This window comes from Carlito syrichta, unplaced genomic scaffold (assembly GCF_000164805.1).
Source record: "Carlito syrichta isolate Samal-C Ts95f unplaced genomic scaffold, Tarsius_syrichta-2.0.1 Scaffold303264, whole genome shotgun sequence".
Taxonomy (NCBI): Eukaryota; Metazoa; Chordata; class Mammalia; order Primates; family Tarsiidae; genus Carlito; species Carlito syrichta.
In genome coordinates this window covers 97,644-123,660 of record NW_007247360.1, presented here as the reverse complement: position 1 = coordinate 123,660, position 26,017 = coordinate 97,644, and the positions used below count along the sequence as shown (strand labels likewise).

General features: G+C 39.4%; 1 protein-coding gene across 1 annotated transcript in view; it reads left to right on the top strand.

Annotated features, from left to right (window-relative positions):
• LOC103260604 (VPS10 domain-containing receptor SorCS1) overlaps positions 1 to 26,017 on the top strand; it is a gene marked incomplete at its 3' end in the record, with an annotated part of 460,792 nt that overhangs the window by 342,392 nt on the left and 92,383 nt on the right. The window contains exon 4 of the mRNA XM_008058239.1: positions 21,182 to 21,340. Coding sequence (XP_008056430.1) covers positions 21,182 to 21,340 — 159 coding nt within the window. The remainder of the gene's footprint in view (positions 1 to 21,181; positions 21,341 to 26,017) is intronic.

Sequence of the window (26,017 nt, the reverse complement as noted above, 5' to 3'; positions counted from 1 at the left end):
CTGGGCGACAGAGTGAGACTCCAACTCAAAAAAAAAAAAAGAATGATCCCTCTCACCACTCCTATTTAACATAGTAATGGCAGTCCTAGTTAGAGAAATCAGGCAAGAGAAAGGAATAAAAGGTATCCAATTAAGAAAAGAGGTAGTCAAGTTATCACTCTTCATAGACGGTATGATTCTATATCTAGATAACTCTAAGATTCCACCTACATCTTATTTAGATTAGATCTGATAAGCAACTTCAGTAAGGCCTCAGGATACAAAATTGACATGGAAATATGAGTAGCTTTCCTATACATCAACAACATTCAAGCTGAGTACCAAATTAAGAATACTATCCCTTTTACAATAGCCACACACAGAAACACACACACACACACACACACACACACACACACACACACACACAAAATATCTGGAAATACATCTCACCAAGGAGGTAAAAGACTTCTACAATGGGGACTACAGATAACTTCTAAAAGAGGTCTTATGTGTCCTCTAAAGTTAAAATGAAAATAAAAAAGTGTTGTTTAGATGGAAGTTTAGAAAGAGGTCTCTATTATGTTACTAGGACCTTGCCTAACATTGGAAAGATATGAGGGTGGTGACTGGCCTAAGGAGAATTATTTGCACGGACAAACCATTTCATTTTAAGGGAAAAACTTCGGTAGTTCCAGAAAGTATTATTAAATTATAGCAAAATGATTTAATTGAGAAATCTTTTTATGACCCTGAATTTCAGATATATTCTTAATAGAAAAATAGTATATTCTATTAAGGAAGGCCATGGATCTATCCAAGAGTTTGAGAAATTTTTTGTTAATAAAACATGATTACTTTAAAAAAATTATTCAATTATCTGTAAAATTCACATTTGGGATAAATTCTTTTAGGGTGACAGATAAAGAAATACTATCATCATTAGGATGACCAAATAGTTTATCATTTAAGCCATATATTTCTAAGTGTCAATAATAATATTTATGGTAATGTAATAAGAATAAGCCAGGCCCTTCCAGGACAAAAAGTGACATGTGTTTACCCAATCCATGACATATTCAAAGAAAGCCAAACTGCCCATGAACAATCTTTCATATGGTCAATGCAGCCCCTAAGTCAAGATCAGCCATCTTTTATTTTTTAATTATTACTATTTATTTAATTTTTTTTAGTTATAGTCTCACTCTGTCACCCAGGCTGGAGTGCAGTGGCATGCTCACGGTCACCGCTGCATTGACCTGCAGGGCTCAGGTGCTCCTTCCACCTCAGTCTTCCAAGTAGCCAGAACTACAGGCATGTACATGCCCGGTTATTTTTTTTATTTATTGTAGAGATGAGGTCTCACCAATTTGCCCAGGATGCTCTCGGACCCGTAGGCTCAGGCAATCCCCTCACCTCGGCCTCCCAAAGTGCTGGGATTATAGATTTGAGCCACTACACCTGGCCTATTTTATTATTATTTTTTTTACAACAAAAGTATTTGATCATGAAGAGGATGCATTTTAATATATCTGATGTGATATAAGCAAGGCCACCTTCAAAGTCATTGTTTCTGAAGTGTAGGAAAAGGGGTGGGTGTGTGGAAAGGCATCTCCTTCTTCACTGCCACCCATAACCCGACCTCTATCCCTGAGACATTTTAATCCTGGGCACCCTTCTCACTCTTGCCTTTCCTCATCCTGCCACCCATTACCCTTGCTGGGGGATTCCCAAGATGATGCATATAGAGTTTCTGCACTTGTCGCCATTTAATGTATAGCTCCCACAAAATTTAGTTTAGTTTTTTTTTTTGAGTTGGAGTCTCACTCTGTTGCCCAGACTGGAGTGCAGTGGCCGCTTCCGGTCACCGCAGCCTCCACCCGCTGGGCTCCGGTGATCCTTCCGCCTCAGCCTTCCAAGTAGCCGGAATTACAGGCATGCGCTACCACGCCCGGCTGATTTTTTGATTTATTGTAGAGATGAGGTCTCGCCTGCCCAGGCGGGTCTCGAACCCGTGGGTTCAGGCAATCTACTCACCTCAGCCTCCCAAAGGCGCGGGATTACAGGCTGAGCCACCAAGCCCGGCTCAAAATTTAGTTTTAATGACCCTTATCTCCGGGGTACCCTTCTCCCTCTGAAGTCCTACCATGGCCTTGGCACTGCCCTTTTACAGTCGCCAGTGTCTTAAGATCAGCCATCTTTTAAAATGATAGCCTTCAACCCATCACGAATATGAACCTTGGTCTAAAAATAATTTTGTATAGTCACAAAATAGTTTTGGTGCTTTTATGTCTGGATTACTTACTACCTCATTAATTAGGATTCATTTTCATTAAGGATCCTAATCTCTGAGCAATTTTGTGACTAGATACATAAAATATATAAGCCCAGATACATAAAAGAACGTGGTTTATTTGCAAAGGTTTGATGAAGATAACATTTTTTGTTCCTCTTGAACACAAAATATTTTTGTCAGGGTACTGAGAAATACCACTTCAGTAGAAAGAGCTGATTTTGTGGTTATTTTTTAAAACTCTAGATTGCCTATTGGTAACTTGGAGCAGAATAATGCTTTGTAAGGTTGGCATAGCAGCATGAGACACTGAGCTATGCAACAAATTGCAAGTAATATAAAATAAAATAATAAAATAAAAGTGCTAGATGGTTTTACATGAGCCAGGGCATGATAAAAATTAAACTTTTTCTTTATGTTTCTAGAGCATATTTTCCATTCACTGTCAGACTCAAATGGCCTTTTCTTGTTGTTGTTGGCCTAAGGTTACCTAAAAGTGAGGTTTATTTGGAAGGCAGAGGTGGAAGGATCACCTAAGCCCACAGGTCGAGGCTGTGGTGGCCATGAGCATGCCGCTGCACTCAAGCCTGGGTGAGGGAATGAGACTCCAACTCAAAAAAAAAAAAAAAGTCGGGTTTATTTTAAGATCCATTGTCAGACTGAAGAAAACACTAAATATCCTGTTTTAAATTGTGTTGTACTTGGTAATGGTGCTTTTGTTGTAAGCATAGAGGGATAAGGACCATTTTGCTCTTAAGAAACCTATTTATTAAATGATGAGATTCTAAATAGCCTATCACTTTATTTTTTAATTTAATTTTAATTTTTTTTAGAGATGAGGTCTTGCTTTGCTGCCCAGGCTAGAGTCCAGTAGCACCATCATAACTCACTGCAACTTCATACTCTCCTCTCAATCAGCTACCGTTAAACTATCATGCTATGTGATATTCAGTGACGTGGATGGGGTCTTGAGGACAGGATTGTCACACAGGGAGAAAAAGGCTAAGGCCAGTTACCTGAATGAGGAAACCATCTTAGAAGTGTCATGTCTAGCTCTAGATACCACAGTTGGCATCATGTGGATCGAAACTAACTATGCATCTGAAAGTAACCATGCAGCCTAGCTCTTCAAAATCCTGGACCCACAAAATCATGAGCAAAACAAAATGCTTGTCGTAAGCTACTGTCCTGAGGTAATTTTTAATACAACAATATGTAAGTGGAACAAAAGTCTTTTTCTCTTTAATATACTATACCAGTTCCATTGCTTCTGTATTTTGAGATAGAATTAGTCCAAGTTATAGAACTGCCTAGAAAATGCAATTGTGAAAAAAAATCCTTTTCATGAAACACTGGACTACTATATTGCCTACTCTGACTAAAGGGAAAGAAGAAAGAAGAAGGAAATGCGACAGATTATGTTCCAGGACATGTAGATTAAGCACATTTATCCTTTTCCACCTCTCAAAAACAACTTGTGATGATCAGTGTCCATCATTAAATAATTGAAGAAAGAAAGAAAAAGTTCACCTGAAATGGCTCTCCTTGTTAATGTGAGACACTTCTTCCTGGATGAGCCCCTCTAGCCCCATCTTCCTGAGAGCTCTGCAGTGGAGCTGCATAGGCGAGTCTCACTTCACTAATCTGCAAATCTTATATGAGAGAAACCCCTGGTGGTCTCCATAATCTTTTTGAGAAAGCATTAATAGTCGAATACATTAGCAAGGTCTCATGTGGCTGAGGCTTCATTAATCTTTCCCAATGCATGCTGGCACATATTAACACGAAGTATTAATATAAGTGCATAAAACTGAAACATACATGTTAGTGTAGGGGATGGAAAACTTTCCCTCTACCCTCTGAGTGTTTGATAATTTAGTCTATAAAATAAACCAACAGTAGACAGATTAACAAGAGAAAAGGCATATATTTTATTACATGTATAGGAACATCATATGAAAGAAAATTGAATACCCCCTAAATCGATGAGATCTAGAAGCATATATACCCTCTTCATAGGAGAAAGGGAAGGAGGGATGTAAGGAATTTGAAATCAACTCAATTATCCCAAATAACTGATATTGTTGATTTTAAAATAACCATAAAACTTGACTCTTCTAGTATTAAAACTTGAAACTTACACTTGTCTTATCTGAGTTTCTACTTTAAGAAACTAAACTTTAGGCAAGGGAATGAAACTCACCTATTATGGATCTCTGCATTCAGACAATGAGACACCAAACCCCTCATCCATCATGATTGCTTCCTTATTGTTCCCTACTTGCTATTTTCCTGCTATATAACCTTCTTTCCCTGCTATATAATCCCCAATTTTAGTCAGTTGGGAAGATGCATTTTAGACTGATCACTGTGTCTCCTAGTTGATGTTACCCTTAATACCAGGGCTACCCCTAAAAAAACCCAGAATTATCTTTTGCGAGGTGGGCTCCTTATAGTACACTTGTAATTTGTTCCTCAAGATCAAAGGGTCAACCAAAGTTTTTATTTGGAAATTTTGAGAAGAGTCACAATTTGTGAAAGAAACCTCTCAAGTTGTGGCAAACAGGTGACTGGTTCTTTCACCATGACAAAGCACATACCCACACCACACTGAGTATTCAGGAGTTTTTGACCCAAAAAGGCATGATGCCCATGCCCCACCCTCCCTATTGACCCAGTTTCACCCCAAGTGATTTTTGTTTGTTTCCCTGGATGAAAAAGTCCTCAAAGGGAAATGCTTTGTCGATGTGGAAGAGATTAATCAAAAAATTGCAGAGGCACTAAAAAGCATCAAAACTGGCGAATTTGAAAATTGTTTTGAGCAGTGCAAAAAACGTCCTGATAGGTTTATTGCCTCAAACAAAGAGTACTTGAAGGTGAAGTTTAAACATGTAAGAACAAAATGCATTTTTTTTTTCCTGAGTTGGAGTTTCACTCTGCTGCCCAGACTCGAGTGCAGTGGCACGCTCCCTGCCACCACAGCCTCGACTGCTGGGCTCTGACGATCCTTCTGCCTCAGCCTTCCAAGTAGTCAGAACTATAGGCGCATGCTACCATGCCCGGCTAAAATACATATTTTTTAATAAATAAATTTCATGGGTTTTTTGGGGGTGCCCTTTCATATAATAAAGCCTTCTTCCCTGGCAACACTCATCTCAGTGATTGGCTTTCTGTGCAGTGAGCAGTGTGTCCTAGACTGAACCCCTGACATTTCAGTAGCAAATTTAGGGAAGAGTAAATGAATTTGGGGAAAGAGGAAGAAGTCCTCAAAAGAAGAGGTGCTAGGCTGGGCTTTGTGGCTCAGTCTGTAATTCCAGCACTTTGGGAGGCCGAGGCAAGTGAATTGCCCGAGCCTGCAGGTTGAGACCAGCCTGGGCAACTTGGTGAGACCTTGTCTCTACAATAAATCAAAAATTAGCCAGTCATGGCAGCACTCACCTGTAGTTCCGGCTACTTGGAAGGCTGAGATGGAAGGATCACAAAGCCTAGCAGGTCGACACTGGGGTGGCCGTGAGTGTGCCACGGCCCTCCAGCCTGGGTGACAGAGTGAAACTCTTTAAAAAAAAAAAAGAGGTGATAGCCTGTCCAGGTGTGGCTTCAACCTCCAATTTCTTTTTCTATTATCTGAGTTAATATTCTCTGGTTGATCTGATTCAAGACAGTTGAGTTCCTTTTGGACAGTCTGTCCTTAGGCAGATAAGGGTAGATCACACAAAGATCCTCCTTTTTTGCTAGCAGCGTATTTGAGGGTGGCACTTTCTGAACTTCTTCATTAGGATATTGGTACAAATAGGCCAGGGTAAATAATGTGGAAATATTTTGTTCAACGACATTTGCAGCAGATTTATTCCTTTGAGTTTTCCTTTTATTTTCCTGACTTTCAATTGACACTCATTCAAACTTTAAAATCAAGTGCACAACTTAGAGATTTTACCCAAAATTGGTTTCCTTCACCTAAGCCAATGTTAAAATATACTGATAGCTTCTCTTTCTTGCTTTTTCTTTCTTCCCACCTGCTTTCCTTTATCATTTCTGGTGGAATAAAGAGATTTCTTATCATTAAATGAACATCAATTCTTGTAAAGTTTCCCATGAGCAAAGAAGATGAATGTCCATTTCTCCCAGAATCACGACTTTGTCTGATAGCAGCTAACATTTTAAAATGATGTAACCTTTTGGCATTTATAGATCTTTGGGGATTTAAGAGAGAAGTTACTCTGGGACTTATAATGACCATAGAAGTATGTGCTGATTGAGTTTCAGCTGAGACTATGGGATAATGCTGAGATTTTTAAGGTGGTTCAAATATTCTCAAGGTATTTAATCAGTTTCCATAGTGACTACCATAATAAAAATGTCTCTTGAATGTGTACAACATTCTTTTTTCCTAAAATACCATGTTTAGGTTTTTTAAACCAGCTAACTCATATGCTAAGTATTGGTAGATATTCCATATTCCCTATTGTTACCTCAGTATAATCGTAGCTATTTCTCCAGCAAAATGAGTCTACTTTTTAATATGCCAATTAAGTATAGGATGCACTTATTAGGCAATTACGCTGTAATGATTCTTATTTGTTTTAGCATGAATTTCTTTGGGAACTAGCATATAGGGGAAATGTTTGTTTCTTCACTTATGCTATCATTAGATCAGAGCTTCTTGTCCATTTCTGTCATTGTTTTCTCATCAATTATTTTCTATGTTTGTTGTCAGTTTTTATGATAGAAGTAAAAACCAGTCATAAGGAATAGTGATACTAGAAGAACAAATAATGGAGGCTAGGGCTATTGTGACAAATCTGATATGAACCAGGACTGGATATTTTGATCTCATAGTTTTATATTTAAGGCCAAAAACTTATTTTTATTTCTTAAAAAAATACAGTATTTTATTAACACCTTGCTACTGAAAGTCTTCATGGTCTTGTACCCCATTTTTTTAGTGCTGCCTCTTTTTCCTATTCAGACAATATTTTTATAAGATATTTACAATACAATGCAAGGTTTATCTCTATCTTTTTTCAGGACTCAACTATCATATTTTAGCAGAACATATAATATTAAATGTGTCATCCTTTGTGAGATAAAAATAGTAACATTTGCATAAAACTTAACAATGCTTTCACACATATGATCTTATTTGATCTTCACACAAACTTATGCAGGGCATGAAATAGATAGTCTTACCACTGACTACCTGTGCAACATTAAACAAATTGCCTCATGGTTCTAAGCCTGATTTCCTTATCTGCCAAATGGGCATCGGAATATCTACTGAAATACTATTTTATAAACAATTTAATGCAGTAATATAGTTTAAAGATTTAGCAGATAGCTTGGTACACAATAGGTGCTCAACAAATGCCAGCTTGTTTATAGTATCATTCTAGTGGGAAGACAGAGAGACTGTGACACCGAGGCTGTTCTAAGAAGGGGCAATTTTATTTACGCAGGCGGATTTGGTGGGCTAACGCTGCCAGGCTGAGCACCCCAGAAAGGGAGAAGAGGGGTCTTATACCTTTGTTTAGGTAAGGGAAGAGGGTCATGTTGAGCAGTTACACATTTTCTTTGGAATTCACAAGGTTGTACTAAGCAAAATCAGATTTCCAAAGAGCAAATGGTTTCCAGGAATGTAGGGTGAATAGGGACTGTAAACTGATAAGAGAGGATTTGAGTAAGTTTGTGGATTAGTCACTCTTTTGCATTTCCATGAAAGCCATCAGTCCTTGGCTATTTGGTTTTTCTCAAACAAAACTGGTCTGGCAGGTTTTCAGAGCTTGCTAATTGATTTTCAAAAGAAATTCTTTTAACTGCTACTAACCCCCTCTCTGCCACATTCCCCCCTTTGATGCTTGACCCGTCATGGGTTAAGAGCAAGCATCACCCTTAGTTTTTCGTTCAACCACTGTTTCCACAAAGTTAGAAATGGCATTCATAATTATTGGCATTCATAATTATTCCTTCCTATGCAAGGAAGGACAAGACAGGATTTCCCCAATAGGACTACAGAGTCAATAATGTACTTAAATCCTCCTAGACGCGAGAACATGTTTTCAAACTGATTTTTATGCCTTGCCATTTTTATGCTGGGACATGGCCAAGCTTTCTAATATTGGTGGCTATATCAGTTCTTGCTTTACTATTATTATTTATTTGCAAACAACAGCTAGAGCTATTAAATTAACCACATACTCTTTCTTCTTCCACTAGCAGGTAGTTTAAAGCTAAGCGGTTTTGATAAATAGCTGCATGCATTTGGACCTGTTGCTGAGCAACAAGCTGAAAAGCCGTGGCTGTTTGATTAGTTATAATTTCTAAGACAGCTTGTAACCTAATAATGCGATTTAGCATATATATAGGTGTGCGGTATCCCCAACTCCCATCTTGTGCCCATGTGGCTGGGCCATAAGTATTTATAATTCTCTGGGGTGGCCATTCGTCATTTTTCCAAACATGGATTCCTCCTATATTAGGAACTTGGTCGAGGGATTGAGCATTTTGTGTTTTGAGGCTTTTATAAAGGGGAATCCCCCCTTGAGTTAGGCAGAAGGAAAAATCCTGGCTGGATTATTCCTATAGTACATGTGCCTTTTCATAATGCTGGGAGCTGGACATATACAACCTTTCCACATATCCAAAATAGCTCTTTATACCTTGAAACGGGTTAGCTTGTTCAGAGGATAGTACTGTACAGTTACTTATAGTTTGGGTGACAATAGTAATTGAGAATATTTAGTTGAATAAGCAGGTGTCCAATACCAAACAGGCCTTGTTGACCACCAGGTCTGGTGAGTTAAATAATTATGGAAAACTCTTACGTCTGGCCAGATCATTTCTGTACATTTACATGCTGGGTGTGTGGGAAAGTGATAAACACCCAAATTAGGCAGAAATACATAAAGCACAAGAACACTTCCTATTATAAGAAAGAATGGAAATGCTAGTAAGACCCTTTTCTAACGTGTTCAATGGGGACAACTCTGTTAATTCTATAGCAAATAAAGTCAGTTTTATAGCAATTAAAATGACAACCAGTTTAGCATAGATCAAGGTTGACAAAGCAAAACAATGGCTTATCAGTCATGTCTGTTGAGTCCTTAAGCTGAATTTTCAACCTTCTGCCATGAGTCAATCAACCAGCCTCCAGTGAGTGGTTAAAGCAAGGCCGAAGTATCCTCAGGCTTTTAGAGCAGGACTTGTTCCAGGTTTTTCATCGGCCTTGGTGACCTGGCTTAAGAGAATGGGAATAGCACGCATAGCGCTTCTTCTCCTGTATGAAACTGCTCCTGCTCTAGTCCGTGAAGTATTTGGCCACAGGGTCCTGGAAGGGCTGGTCTGTTAAACTGGATGGCTAGAGAACACTTTATTTATTAGTTTAATGCAATCGTGGTCTGGCTGTCCTGGAATCCCATTTCAGGGACTTAGATCCTGAGCAATGCAATACCAAATACCTACGTTTAGATTACTTGTGTCCGCAAAGGATTTCTAGTGATTATTATGCTAAACTGCAAATTGAAAGATTGTACTGTCCTAGTCCAACATCTGATGGAGTTTTCTTTGGATTTGCCAAGGGGTGGGATAGGTTGCCACTCGGCCTGCAGTAGAAACATATGAAAGCCTTCTAAAACCCACCTATAGGAAATTTATCTATGTCTAGCCTGTGCTAGCTACCCTGCCTTGATTATTCTCTAGAGATTTTTTGATCCCATAATCATATGGGGGTACTGAATGGTGAAGGTCCATTTTCTGTAATTTCTTCAGAGCTGACAATGGGCGTAGTCCTGCCTAGCCAGAGATTGAAAATTTCCCTGTCTGACTTGAGGCGTCCACATGTGTTTCAGCAGTGGCATTGTTTGCGGGTACTGACTGCAATTCTTGCATGACCATCATGTGGGCATGAAATTACTGAATTCTGGCTCAATAAAAGGAATAAAGTCAGACATACATTATGACAATTTTAGGTAGTGACTGATTACCTTTTGTACAAAACCTACAAGGCCTGAAGTTATTAGCATAACTTAAATGATAAACTTTAATTTCTGTGGCTTTATTACAAGTACCAACCTTTGTAGTTTTTTGTTTTGTTTTTTTTTTTGAGTTGGAGTCTCACTCTGTCACCTAGACTGGAGTGCAGTGGCCGCTCCCAGCCACCACAGCCTCGACCTGCTGGGCTCCGGCGATCCTTCCACCTCAGCCTTACAAGTAGCCGGAATTACAGGCATGCGCTACCACACCCAGCTTATTTTTTGATTTATTGTAGAGATGAGGTCTTGCTGCTCAGGCGGGTCTCGAACCGGCGGGATCAGGCAATCCACTCACCTCAGCCTCCCAAAGGTGCGGGATTACAGGCTGAGCCACCGAGCCCGGCTCCTTTGTAGTTTTAATGTATTTCTGGACTATAATGGTAGTCTGACAGATTGTTTTAGACTGTAATTTGAACCAGGCATTCAAGTGAATTTTATATAAAATTTGAAGAGAAACCCAAAAATGTTTGGAGACTTACATCCAGAAAAGACTTTATTATGCCTAGATTGTTTATAGAAGTTCTTTTGTGTGTGTGTGTGTGTGTATGTATATATATATATATTATTTTTTTTTTTTTTAAGTAAACTTTTCTCATACCATTTTTGGCATGCTTATACCATTTTATTTTTGTTCTTTACCCCCTTTTTAAAAATTTCAGGTAACTATTTATTATAGGACAGAAATTTACCATATAAGATCTTTTTCTAGATGAAAAATATCTTTTCTCTTATATTCCTCTTTTTTGTTTTCTTATTAAAACCTTATTTGTACACCAACAACCTTTTTATATTTTTCCTTTGCGTTTTGCTTTCCTTTTTTTTTTTTTTTGCGTTGGAGTCTCACTCTGTCGCACAGACTGGAGTGCAGTGGCCACTCCCAGCCACCGCAGCCTCGACCTGCCGGGCTCCAGTGATCCTTCCACCTCAGCCTTCCGAGTAACTGGAATTACAGGCAAGCGCTACCACGCCCGGCTGATTTTTTGATTTACTGTAGAGATGAGGTCTCGCTGCCCAGGTGGGTCTCGAACTCACGGGCTCAGGCAATCCACTCACCTCAGCCTCCCAAAGGCGCGGGATTACAGGCTGAGCCACCGAGCCCGGATCCTTTTTTTTTTTTATAGATAACCTTTTACAGTCATAATTTGAATTCACCTTTTAGTAACTGTTAGGTGAAACATTTAAGTTTTGGAACACCTTTAACTCTCACTAGAGAGCAAGTTTTAGGAGAAAGAAGTTCAGCATGAGCACAAGGGCCAAAAACTTAGCCTTAGTATTAATCAAGAAATTAATTTGAACACCAGCCACATTTATACAGACCCAAGGATTCTCTTGGGTGATGGCAAACAGAGTGGTGGGCTGGGCCATGCCCCCTGCTTCAGTTAACGGCCACCATCACCGAGCTAGGTGTTTTCCCCTCCCTTCGGGAAAGGCCGCACCATCTCTTTCAATGGCTTTTTTTTTGAGTTGAAGTCTTGCTCTGTCGCCCAGACTGGAGTGCAGTATCTGCTCCCGGCCACTTGCAGCCTCGACCCACTGAGCTCCAGCAATCCTTCCACCTCAGCCTTCCAAGCAGCCAGAACTACAGGCAGGTGCTGCCACGCCTGGCTAATTTTTGATTTATTGTAGAGCTGAGGTCTCGCCAAGTTGCCCAGGTGGGTCTCGAACCCGCAGGCTCAGGCAATCCACTCACCTCAGCTTGCCAAAGGCGCAGGATTACAGGCTGAGCCACCGAGCCCGGCTCAGTGGCTTTTTAATCCGGATGTTGGACAAGGTCCTGGGGGCTTAGACCATCAAGAACAATTGTGCTTTAAGTGCCCAGATTGACCACATTCATAACAGCTGATACCATATCCCTTAGGTTTATCCTTATCAGGCCTCTTTTGGGTGACTGGAGCTTTGTCATTAGTGGCAACTGCCAATAGGTTTGTTTAGTTTTCCTCTGGCTGGTGCTCATCCTGGAGTCCTTCTCCTTTTTTTTTTTCTTAATGTCTCAGTTTCTAAGAACTTCAGAAGCTTTCTATAATTGGGAGGTTAGTATTCATAGTCCTGAGTCAAGCCTCTGGGGTTGGGTATTTAATATTCTATAGGATATAATCTTGTTTGCAAAGAAGTGAAATAAATTTTTAAAATGCCTCTACATACAGAACTTTTGACCATTTTTCTTTAGGTTTACAAAGTTAATTTAATCGCCACATGATTTTGCTCCTTTCCAAATCTCATTATCTGCTAACTTGTAGTGAGTTCAAATTTGATTTTAATGATGCACTTATTATTATTATTTTTTAAACCATGTAATTTTAATTTGCTTTAATTATTTAAAATCTGTCCCACTGGGGTGTCTGAGGGTACAGATTATTACACATTTCCTTGGTTACTTTTCTTGAAAACCCAGAATTTGTTTTGAACATTTGCAATTTATTCCTCAAAGGAGAATTCTAAAAAAAACAAATAACTAACTAAAGCCATAAACAGCAATGCCAGGTATCCCTGGGACCCTCATAGCTTCTTCCAGGCTGATTGTCCTCAGCCCTCCTTGAAGCCCCCACTTTTTTTTCTTTTATTCTCCACGACTTTCCAGTGATGCCTACAAAATGACCTGATAAAAAACTTTTGTAGAGTGAACAGACCACGTGGATGTAAAATGATCTGTTCCTACTTATTCCTAATTATATCCCTACGAATTACTAAACAGTAGTCTTAGTTGTAAGACATGGACAATTAAATGAGAGTGATTAGGTCTCACTCTATGCTTCACAGAGTATGCCTAGTATTTGACCTGTCCCTTAGGTGAAGTACCGAGCTTACAAGGTAACTTAATCAGGTGGGAATGACCAGTTCTCATGCTTACTAAGTCCTGCAAAGTATTCAGCATTTAAAGCTTTACCAGTCTTGTAACGGGTGTGCTAGTCAGGCATAGCCAAAAAAGCAAGCAGTAGTGTTATCTAGCATTACAATTTAAAGAAAGGATTTAGCATACATTACACAACTCTAAGAGACTTCCCAACAGTTTTACAGGGTCAAGCAGTTGATTATGATCTTAGGCAAGGCCTAAACCTTTAGAAACAGACTTACTTTCAACTAACCTGGCTTTTAGCATTTGAAAACAAGAACAGTCTATTCAGTCCCTTAGTTGCCAGAGAAAGATTACAAAATTATTTTCTCCAAGGCTAGCATTAACTTGCAATGAGTGAGCAAAAGGCTAAGTAGCATATAAGAGACATTTCTATGTTTCTTTACAGGTGGATTAGAATGAACTCCTTCAGAATTTATGAAGGAGAACACAGGCTAAGGAAGGGAGAGAGTGTGGTCCCAGGAAATAATTCAAGATAACTGGTAGCACTTCACAAACCCATCAGGCAACTTTCCCACATTCTTAACAACAACAGGCAGGAGTGCCAATGGGTTGGGAGAAACACCACACAAATAAAGGGAGGGAAGCATAAAATGACATAAAGAAACATGTGCTAATCAAATTTTTAAAAGATTACATGTCCCATTAAACAAAGCATAATAACTCAACCAGCTTTTTGGCAGATTCAAAATGACAGACACACAGAAATAAGAGAATGAGCGGTATGGAAAACATCTGTTTCGTCCTCCTCTAGCCATACTCCTCGCGAAGATATTTCAGACACCTCTTAGCAATTGGCAGGTTGGTACACCCCCAACACAGACTAACTTTATGTGGAGCCCTTGCGCCTCCTGTCGCATTCACATGCAGTCACACAGCACATTCTCCAGTCCTCCACCCAATTCCTAGGAGTCGATGGTTTTACCTGGAAGCAGAGTTTGCTTCACTGCCTTTCAGCCCTTTCTTTCAGACTGGAGACTATTTGCAGACTCTGGGAGGTGATCAAGCGCTCCTTTTGCCCCCTACTGGCAGGTCTGTGCAAAGGCCCTTGTTCTGGCCTTTCCATCCGGTGGTCTTTCTGTCCTTTCTGTCAGGTGGTCTTCCTCATGCCTGTTCCTCGCCTCTTGGGTCCCAGATGTGCTTTTGTAGTCTGAGCCTCAGTGCACCAGGAAGAGCCTCCCTCCTATGGATCAAAAGGTCCATTGCACGTCAGGCGAGATTGCCCTTTCTGTGGTCCTGGAGGTTGTACCCCAATGACAAAGGAGGTGGAACACACCGTCTCCGAACTCCCCTTTCCTGGCCAATGCACCAGAATGTAGTAGGAAGACAGAAAGGCCATGACACTGAGGCTATTATAGGAAGTGCCAATTTTATTTACACCAGCGGTCTCAGTGGGCTAATGCTCCCAGACTGAGCACACCAGAAAGGGAGGAGTGGGATCTTATACCTTTGTTTAGGTAAGGGAGAGGGGGTCGTGTTGAGTGATTACACATTTTCTTTGGAATTCATGAGGTTGTACTCAGCAAAATCAGATTTTCAGAGAGCAAATGGTTTCTAGGAAATGCAGGGCGAATAGGGACTATAAACTGATAAGAGAGGATTTAGGTAAGTTTGCTGATTAATCACTCTTTTGCATTTCCATGAAAGCCATCAGTCCTTGGCTATTTGGTTTTTCTCAAACAAAACTGATCTGGTGGGTTTTCAGAGCTTGCCACTGAATTTCAAAAGGAATACTTTTTTTTTTTTTTTTTTTGGTGAGCCGGAGTCTTACTCTGTTGCCCAGACTGGAGTGCAGTGGCCGCTCCCGGCCACCGCAGCCTCGACCTACTGGGCTCCGGCGATCCTTCCGCCTCAGCCTTCCCAGTAGCTGGAATTACAGGCACGCACTACCATGCCTGGCTGATTTTTGATTTATTGTAGAGATGAGATCTCACCAAGTTGCCAGGTGGGTCTCGAACCCGCAGGCTCAGGCAATCCACTCACCTCAGCCTCCCAAAGGTGTGGGATTACAGGCTGAGCCACCAAGCCCGGCTCAAAAGGAATACTTTTAACTGCTACCAGCCCCTCTCTACCACATCTTTACCTTTAGTATGGAAACTAGGCTCAAGAGAAAAGATTAAGTGAGCTATGAGGTACCCAAAGTGGCACAACTGATAGGTGGCAGAGAAGAAACTCAAATCCAAGTCATTAAATGCAAACGCCACTCTATTTCTTGTGATTGTAGGATATGATTAGCCTTTTTTTTTTCTTCTTATAATTTGAATTACCTTCACTAAACACACTCTCTTCTCTTTTCTTTTGTGAAGAAGAGTACATTCATGAGGAGGTTGATTAGAGTCAGATTTAGGATTTGATCATGGCTTTTCCCATAGAGCACACATCTGTTGTGCACAAGCCCCATGCTCGAGCCTGCAGATCTACCTGCCTATATGTGGGCATATATTTCTTTTGAGAAGTCAGTGCCTTGCACAGTAATAGAAGCAGATTCTCACAGTAAAATGGTGTTACTAAGTTTGGGTTTTTCTAAGTTGACTTAAAGAAGAAAATTTTGTTCATTAGTCGCCAGAGAAATAAGAAGAGGTGTCCTATGCATTTTATTTCTTAACTCATCTTCCAAGGAGTATGACCCATATGTTGTCACTCCTGGTAGAGCTTACTACTCTCCTGTCTGCTCTATAGAATTGGAAAAGAGGCATGGAATAAATTTTCTGTATTGTTACAAATGATAATTACTAGGTATTGTTTCCTGACAAGGCAATTAAAACACTTATGAAATACTGAAATCATATGGTTTTAGTTTTTCCTCCCCCAAACCTAAGTTTTGGGGCTCTATTTTAAAAAACCGAGTTTGAAAGTAAACTAACAGAATAAACTCTTGAGAACACAATGCCAGTTTCCCAGCAATTTCACTGAATCAACTTCCAGGTCACAAGTAGATGGTCTGTTGCCCAAATGTTCTCTTCATCTCTTAGTATTGAATAGCGCTGTTTTGTGTTAATGAACAAAGATGGCACATTTGGTGAGCTTCACAGAGTTTGGGAGAATGGTATTTAGGACAAATGGTTGTGTCATTTTCATCTTTCTAAAGACTCGTTTCTGTCAATGTTTGCTTGACTGAACCTTTTTTCTTTTTAATCACCTTCCTCTCCTTCTTTCACTATTGTTTGTACTTGAGTAATTTCCTTTCCATGGATCATTCTGGGATCCTCTGTAAGTTTCCCTAAATGCTGTCCTCCAAACAGTTGCCGATTGATAAGCACTTGCTGCTCTCACCCTCAGCCAGTCTGGGAACAATAAATGATCAGCCCATTTTGGGAATAGGCAGCTTTTCCGCTTGCATTGGTCAGCAAATTACTTACTTGCTCTGATTATATTTTGCTTAATTTGTTTTTAATTTTGAGGTCAGAGGTTTGCAAATAGCCTTTTACACTGTGTATAGAGAGACATATTTCTGTTTGAATAAAGTGGGTAGATAACTGGAGTGCCTAATTGCTGCTGTTGCTGTTTTTCTTTGTCATTGTCATTATCATTTTGAAAAGCATTTATTATGAACCTATGATGGGCATCTGGAGCTGAGTTAAGCCTTGAGAAACTCAAGAGAGATATCCACAGCAGCAGCACATTACCACTGCTTGATTCCAGTCCCATTAATGATAAAGAGTAAACAATTGAGCAAACAAATAATTAACAGCACATAAAATAATTGCTTTTTGACCAAAGAATTGGTGGGGCAAAAGTATATGCCCAGAGGAAGTAAAGTACTCCTTGTTAAGTCCACCCCATATAAACAGGTGAATGGTGAAATTCCGATAATAACAAATCTAGGAAAATAATTTGGAAAATGAATAGCAGCAACATTCCACTAGGAAGAAGGTCTGTGGGAGACACCTGAATGGATCAGAAAGCTGCCTGCCAACCTTTTGTAGAATTACATCCTATAACCATATGCTGAATCTGAACAAGCCAAGAGAGTGAAGGTGCATTTAATTTTTGACGACACTGAGCTGTCAGAAGGACTAATACCAAAAAAAGAGAGACGTAACATATTTGAAACCTATAAATTGCAATTCATGTTCATTTGTCACATTGAGGAAAAGCAAATAAAGTTTCTTCCTCCTCCAGAAGTAGATGATGAATGATTGCTCAGAGTTGGGTGGCAGAGGTAGTGTTGCCATTATTGACTTTCCATGGAAAACAATTCATCTGCCAATGCAGCCCTGCAAGTCATAAGTAAACTGGTTCTAATAACTCATGGGCTGATCTGAACAGATAATAATTACTTTCCTGTTACAGGCAGTCTCTAGAACAGCGAGGATTTGTTCAAGAGTACTGGGACTCCCGATTTTGCAGGGGTCCCAGGCTGCATTCAGCAGAAGGCAGGAATGAAAAGGACTCATCCATTCTTTTACTCATTTACAAAGATACATGGCTCAACTATGGAACAAGCTTTGTTCCATGCAAACAATGCCCTCTTTTTCAGAGAGCTCTCATTAGGAATGTGCAAAGCTTGGATTTATGACTTTTACAAAGTCCCCTAAAATTCTGTTATTCAGATTATACTCGTATACAAAGGACTGTTTACAACAAAACACTGTTTAGAGTCATATGAAGAGTCAGAAGAGGATAGTCATTCTAAACCGGCAAAGCAGGGATCATTGAGCATGTTTAAGCAATGTTATCTATTATTCTTATAGTGTATTTGATAACTTGAACTTATCCTTTTAAAAATATTTCCCAGTAGAAACCCTTCTTGAGAAGATAGGACTTATTCGTTTATAAGTATCTAGTCTAAATACTGGATAACATTATTTATGTTGTTTCTTGAGTATGTTAAACCTTTTCTATTTAACTCTTGTTAAATTATTTAATTACTTATTAACTTATTTATTTTTAATAACCTACAAAATGCAGGACAAACATAAATTCATTAGAAGCAAATGTCAAAGAATTAGAATTTAAGAATAAAATAATAAGGTTTAACTTTTCAGTTAATAATTCATTAAGTATGTACTATGTTTCAACCATGGTAACAACCATATTTTAATTAATTTGAAAGTGAAGTTAAGTAGCTGGCCTAGATTATACACAATGATATGTGTTAATGCGTATGCATTTTTTTGTATGTTTATGGCTCAGTTAAAAATAAATATAGGCCATAATATTAAATTTTTTAAAAATCAGAATAAAAATTTCAATCTGTGATAAAATAGATGTGGATTAAAAAGAAGGAAACACAAACATGGCTTAGCTTGGAGTGATAGGGTCATGAGCAATTTATTTTTCTTTTGTTTTGAATTCTACTGGAAGTCTTACAGAGTTGTTTGTGCAATAAAAAATGGCTAAATGAACATGGATCCAGATTAACCTCTTCATTTTCAGTAGATTTGTGCAGAAATCAGAGAGAAACCACTGGAATGCTTGTATAGTACAGATACATCTATAAAGCTCACTGGGAAATTTCCAACTATCATCTGTCATTTCCAAAATGTCAGATTCCCATATGGAGTGTTTTAGATGAGGGCTGTATGGAGAAGGTAGGATTTTGGTCTACATATTTTCAGTACCCAGAAGAAAAGTAAAGGAAGCCACTAAACTTATTTGTACAATATTAAATATATACATGTTGGGAAATATTTGCATTAGTCTACATCCTTACCCAGTATTACCTGAATGTGAAATATGTCATACAGTCTGATCACTTAGGGCATAAATGAGTATCAAATATTTTTAAACAAATGAGAAATAAAAACCAACTGACTTAAGAGATATTTGTAGGCCCAGTTTTGAATTTTGTTTAATTTTATTTTGATGAAAGATTCTGCTAGGAGAAACAGGTGGAAAGATCTCTACTCATAGGAGGAGAGGAAAGCTTATTCTAACAGGGAACTAGAAAATCAGAGGGGGGAAATGAGCCTCTTCATATTGTCATGGAAATTACTTTTTGTCAGTAGTGCAAAAAGGTTGTTATACATTATTGTTAATGGTGGTTGGAGACACAAAACAATATGATCATTTGATGGCTTATTTGTTATTCAAAAAGTGACAACCTTTATGAGTCAATAAATATGAAATCACCTGGAAATATTCCTGGGAATTTAGAAGCCATCTCAATGTACTCGCTTAATGTATACACTAGATTTTAATGAAGCCATGTGAGTTTGTACTTAGCAGATTACCTGATGGCTCCTTGTCAGCCCTCTGATGAGGGAATGCTGTCTGCTTGTTGAATGTGAGACAGAAAAACCCATAACTTTGTCAGAATTAATGGTTGGTGGGCAGTGGCTTCCCTGGAACATGGTATGAGAGGCAATTAGTCTTCAATTTTGTGTGTGCTTTTCATCTTGTCGGGAGTGCAGCTGACAGCCACAGCATTGCCCTCGCCCCACTGCATCCCTTTTCTCTTCTTCAAGAAGAGAAGGTTGAAAGAACAGCAAGGAACTTAAATTCGGTCTGGATAACATAAACAGAGTTCAGGCAGAATGTGTCTGGTATGCAATCCTCTTGTGCCATTTCCAGTGACAGGACACCACTTTCAAAGATAACACGAACTATTCTGAGGTTTTAATATGATTGCTTCCAAGTGCTTTCAAAAGCTCAATGTGTTTGCCTGGCACTCTGCTCTCACATGACATAACTCCTATCTCTCTCTCTCTCTCTCTCTCTCTCTCTCTGTGTGTGTGTGTGTGTGTGTGTGTGTGTGTTTGTGTGTGTGTGTGTGTGTGTGCCTGTCTGTCTGTCTGTCTCACACACATACTCCTTTTCCTGTAAGTGCAACGTCCTCACATCCTTGGCTGGTGATTTTTAAACTCTGGGCTGCAGTGATGCAGTAATTTCTCTTCATACAGCAACACATTAAGTGCATCATTCATGCTTCCCTGAACCAGACTCAGGGAGTGCCAATTAATAAGTCGATGGGGAAGAAGTCAATGGGTAGCATTAAGGCCACCTGTCTGGAGACATTAGATGTGCACTCTGAGTGAAAGGAAAGGAAACTCAGAGAGCATTGGGTACTTTATCACACATTCCTAGAGGCATAAAACGAGAGAATAAAAAGAGATTTTTAGGGCAGTTCTTCCATCTTGCTGCTCTTGTGAATTCTGCACATTGCTCTGGCCAAGATGTGGCATCCCAATGAGAGGGTACAATTTTTGCATATTCATAGCCACTTCTGTGGTGAAGATTGTGAAAAGTAACCAACTACTCTTTCTGTGGGACTTCCATTCACAGTGTCTGTTCTGGGTATCTTTCTAATTCCACATGACTACTCTGAACACTCTTTCCACTCATTCTCTTATTCATTCATTCATTTGACAAATATTTATTAGGTGTATGATACATGTTGGACCTCAGTCTACCTGCTGTGAATACACCTATGAACAACACAAATACCCCTATTATCACAAAGTCTGTGTTCTAGCAGAGAGTATATAAATAAGAAAGAAAACAAATATGTAAATTATTTAGTAGGTTAGAAGGTGGAGAAGGCAATGGAGAAAAATAATCTTTGTGAAGTCCGTAAAGAAAGATTTCGAGAGTCGAGACTTTGATTCAAGATTCAGAAAGTCTAACGAAGCATGACATGGGATATTGTTGATGTGGAGTAAAACATCTTGCAATATGGAAGAAAAACAGTGGACTCCATCCTCTTGTAATCTCATAATTCCCACAACAGACTATAGCCAGTCTTTTATTCCCCCAAAATAGATAGTAGACAAGGAACAGTAGGAAGAAGGGGAAAGTTAGAAATAACCTTAGAAAGAAAACAGTGTGTCCTGTGAAAGAGAAGAGAATGCTGTCATTTATTTTGTCTTTTTTTTTCCAACTTACCCTGCCCCTTTCATTTCTTAGTGAAAATGATTGTGCGATTGGCCTAAGGTAGAAGAATACACCAGACTGAGTCAACATACCTGCTGGGCCAAGCATTCTTTGCCTGCCCCTTGTCTTTTCCTTGTCAAAATTTTAGCTCATTTTCAAGTTTTGTAAATTTGTAAACTTAACTTTTTGTTGTTTTTCTCCAACAATTCTTTGCTGCAGATTATGTTACTCACAGATCCAGAGATTGAAAGCAGTTTATTGATCAGCTCAGATGAAGGGGCAACTTATCAAAAGTACCGGCTGAACTTCTACATCCAAAGCTTGCTTTTTCACCCCAAGCAAGAGGACTGGATTCTGGCGTACAGTCAAGACCAAAAGGTGAGCATGCTTGCCATGTTTGAGACAAGGGCGCACGGTTCTCCAGGGGAAAGAGGGCTAGTTAATCATATCTTCATTTCATCTCAATTATCATTTTGTTCTGTGCAGTAGCCTGAACTCTGTGCCAGTGGGAAAAAGGGCAGCAAGGAGGGTCTCAGTTTGCTTGCCTAAACCTCAGCAAAGTCTGAGTAAGATATTGTGGAGAAGCAGTTCTTAACATGGATGCTTAAGGAAGTCTAAACCCGCTGAATTTGTGATAGTGTTCTATGTACATGGATAGGTGATTATTTCTCTTGGTAAAGGACCCATAGTTTTTTCAGACTCTGAAAGGGAAGCATAATCCCCAAATGGTTATGAACACTAAGTAGGGGTTTGCTAACAGTGAAAAAAAATGGCCAGAGGAACAATAATAACGTACACTGGTAACATTATTCAGAACCTGGTTATCTCAGTTATCTCACCTACTTTTCTTGGTGCTAAGGTTGAAGGAGAAGTCCCCTTCTTAAGAAGACTTTAGATGAGATCATACTATAATGTGTGTGTGTCTAATAAAATGTCATCCTCCAATATATATTATATGCTCTATACTACATATATACTATAAAATACAAATAGTCTTTGCCTTTAAGAAACTTACATTCTCAGGTAGAATAAAAGGCTAGCTATAGCAAATAAAATTAAATAAATATGAAAAAAAACCACATATACCTAAGCAAATGTGAGAGACTCTAGCCATAAGAGCCAAATAGAAAATAGGTGAAATATTGTAATGCTCTTTGTGAGGTGCATTCTTCAGTGCAGTTATTCAGAGAATGCTCCTTAAAAGAATCATGTGTTAGAAATTACATATGTTTAATGAAATACTGTGTTAGGGTATGGACAGGGTGAGGGCTGCATGCTAGATAGAGAGGCAAGGGGGCGTGCAGCACCAGTAACCCAGAGATCCGAGTAAATGCAAAGAATTGCAACATGCAAAGAGGTTAAGAGAGAAAAGTTTATTTAAAAAGCAAATTAGAGAGAGAGAAGGGAGAAAGAAGATTCACCTCCCCAAGGTAGGGGAGGGAGACCAAAACCAGGAAGCATGGCACAGCTATAGCTCTAAAAGCACATGGCCACACCAGAGTCTACCAAGGCAATGGCCACTGGTTGCTTGTGGTTGAGTCCTTTTAACCATTCCCCTAGATGGGGGAAGATCATTAAGGTGATTGGGTGGTGGTCTGCTTCCATATCATCACAAAGCGGCAGGCAAGCGCAGGTACTGATGATGTCAGGTGATGGACAGCAGGCAGATGGGTGGGCTAGTCACATGATTGCTGCCATAGTGAGGCTTAAAGGGCTGATTAGGTCAATTCTGGGTGGGTGTTTCCTGCAAGAGACTTGTTAGACATTTGCAATTCACAATCTCAGACATTTGCAGCTCACAAATTCCTTGACCAAAGGTGGGGTGGTCGTATTATTACTTTAATGACTTTGGCCAACCAAAAGTTTACTAGAGATTATTATGCTAAACCATGTATTGAAAGGTTGGGTTGTCCTGATCTTGCATCTGAAGGAGATTTGCCAAGGGGGATGGGATAGGCTGCTGTTTGTCCTGCAGTAGAATATCTGAATGATTTCTAATGGTTATGCTGAGGCAAAAAGACTAAACCCTTTCTTACTGTACTTACCTAAATGAGTAAGATATTCTAGGGTTTTATCTGTCTGGGCTGGTATAGATTGTATGGGGTTCTTGCAGGCAAGGGAATGGTATAAGCAACTTCCTAAGGTCTCTACTCTGACATGAGCATTTTGGAGGAAGCAAATTAAAATTCTTAAGTTTGGAGTTTTATTCATACTACCCTTACTGCCAAATAAAATGCACATTAAGCCTAAAAATAGACAGGATTTACAATTAGTACTTTTTTTTCCTTTTGAGCAGCCTGGCTACCCTTTCAGCAGAATGTACAATTTTGTTCCTGGAGTCAAGCCACAGTGCATGTGGTCCAGGATGGTGCAGTTAACAGAGGCAAGGGCTGAGCAACTCAGAATATTAGTAATTTAATCCACTGGGTTATTGTATTTTATTTGATAGTTTGTAATGTTCCCCCTGATGCCAGAGACACAGTGGGGGCCAGATTTACCTGGCTAATTGAAAACTATGCATGTTTGCAATTATACTAGAGGGGATGCCCAAAAATGTAACCCTTCATGTTCCAGCACTTCAAACAGTGCCTCCCGAGGTCACAGTGAATGACACTGGAGGAGTTAGAATACCTGGGCTGTGGATCCAACTCAGCCACAATATTTAGTGTTGGCTTCTGTTACCTTAAAATGTGATAATTATAATTGAAGGTGCACTTCCAACATAATTGAAAAAATAAATATTAGTTTCTACATCTGTTTTAAGTGCCATGCATGGTGTAATGATGGTATAAAATAACAGTAACACAGAACTTTCAAACCATCTGGAGACAGAAGATTAATACATATGAGTTCACCAGTAGTTTAAGAGAGGTCACAGAGGCTGTGTTTTCACTGATTTGTAATAGATACATGGTCACAGTGGCTGAATGAATTGTATGAAATTTGTAGCCCAAATTCAGGAGGTGGAGATCTATTTACTCTAGAGATCTTATAAAATGATTTCACCTGGACCTTAATGAATGTTTCAGATTTATGTTGCAGGATAAGGGGGACACTTGTTTTTACAAAAGGAATGTCATAAACATATGATGTTGCAAAAACCATGTTTATAAGATTACAATTTTTGGCTGAAACAAAAGCTAATGAATACACACAATTTGGAATCTAATCTTGATTATTTTTCACTGTTTTGGCTGTTTGTTAGGCAAAATAATGTTTTTTAAAATTAAGAATCTTTGGAAATTTTGGTTAGGAGAATAATGTATTCAAGGTCATAGATTACAAGGGTAAATTGGTAGTAATGTAAAGATGAATTGTGGTTATATGAGGTCAAAAACAAGACCAGTTAGGATGGTATTACAGTATTCCTGCCATCAGATGCTAAAGGCCAGGACCAAAAGTATCTTTTGGGACCATAAAGCCAATGAATTCTGTCATTTTTCAGGTTGGAAGAAGGCTTATCAGGTGTTTTTATTTTTGTTTTCCTCTATGAAGCTAAGGATCCAAATATCTGAGAGGTTAATATACTTTCTCAAAATGAAAACCACTAATTGTTATCACATGTGGACTTTCTATGACTGGAATAAAGCCCTACATGAAATTCGGTAGATTTCTCATTCTTGAGAGTGATATTTTAAGATGAACAGATGGGCAGAAGCTGGCCTTTCTCCTGATCTCTCTGTTTCTCCAAGAGAGAATGAAAAATAAATCATTCTGGAAAAGAAAAATTGTAGATAACCTCTTATACAAGTATGCATCAGAGAAGACTTCTATTATCTTTCGGCTTGAATCACAGGATGAGAAGTGGTGCATTAGCTGGAAGGGAGTGGGCAGCAGCCATCCGATAAACCATCAGCTGATAGCATTGACCATAAGTCAAGAGAAACTGTGACCACTCAGGTGGGTTAATGCTATGAAAATAAAAGCTAAATAAAAGCTCCGTGTATCATGGAGTTTTTAACACTAAAGATGAAACTATAGGCAACAAGGAGGACCACGTATTGATAGTTGCTGGTCAGTGACTGCTATTTGCTCAGGAAAAAGGAGCATTTATTCTTTTTTTTTTTCTTTTTTTGATTTGGAGTCTCACTCTGTTGCCCAGACTGGAGTGCAGTGGCCGCTCCCGGCCACCGCAGCCTCGACCTGCTGGGCTCCAGTGATCCTTCCGCCTCAGCCTCCTGAGCAGCCGGAATTACAGGCGTGTGCTACCACGCCCAGCTAATTTTTTGATCTACTGTAGAGATGAGGTCTTGCTGCCCAAATGGGTCTCAACCCGCAGGCTCAGGCAATCCACTCACCTCAGCCTCCCAAAGGTGCGGGATTACAGGTTGAACCACCGAGCCCAGCATTTATTATTTTATATAAATATTACTCATCAATTTTTCTGTGGCAGCTGTTAATGCTCCTGCAGATTTCCCAACTAAGATCTTTGCTAGTATTCACTCTGCTGGATGCTGTTTTACATCAAACTCTGGCGAACAGAATCCTCAGTAAAGATATCATTCCTGGCTAGGCACAGTGGCCCAGCCTGTAATCCCAGCATTTTGGGAGGCCAAGGTGAAGGGATTGCCTGAGCCCGTGGGTTAGAGACCAGCCTGGGCAACTTGGTGAGACCACATTTCTACAATAAATCACAAAAATTAGCCAGGCGTAATAGCATACGTCTGTAGTTCTGGCTACTTGAAAGGCTGAGGTGGAAGAATCACCTAAGCCCAGCAGGTCGAGGCTATGGTGTCAATGAGCGTGCCACTGGACTCCAACCTGGGTGGCAACAGTGAGACTCCAACTCAAAAAAAAAAAAAAAAAGATATCATTCCTTAGAAAACACCTTGTTGAGGTGTCAGCTCCTTCAGAACGTGCCAATGAATCCCTTTCTTCTTTTTTTATTAAAATTGTTGTCTTGTCTTTTAAGGTATACTCTCCCTCTTTTCAACACATAGCCACATTTATTTTTCACTTATTTCCCTGACATTGCTTTTTCTCTCCTTCAGTGATTTTGCCTTTCAATACCCTGAGGACAGAGTTTGAATCTCTGGCCTACAGATACAGCCCATA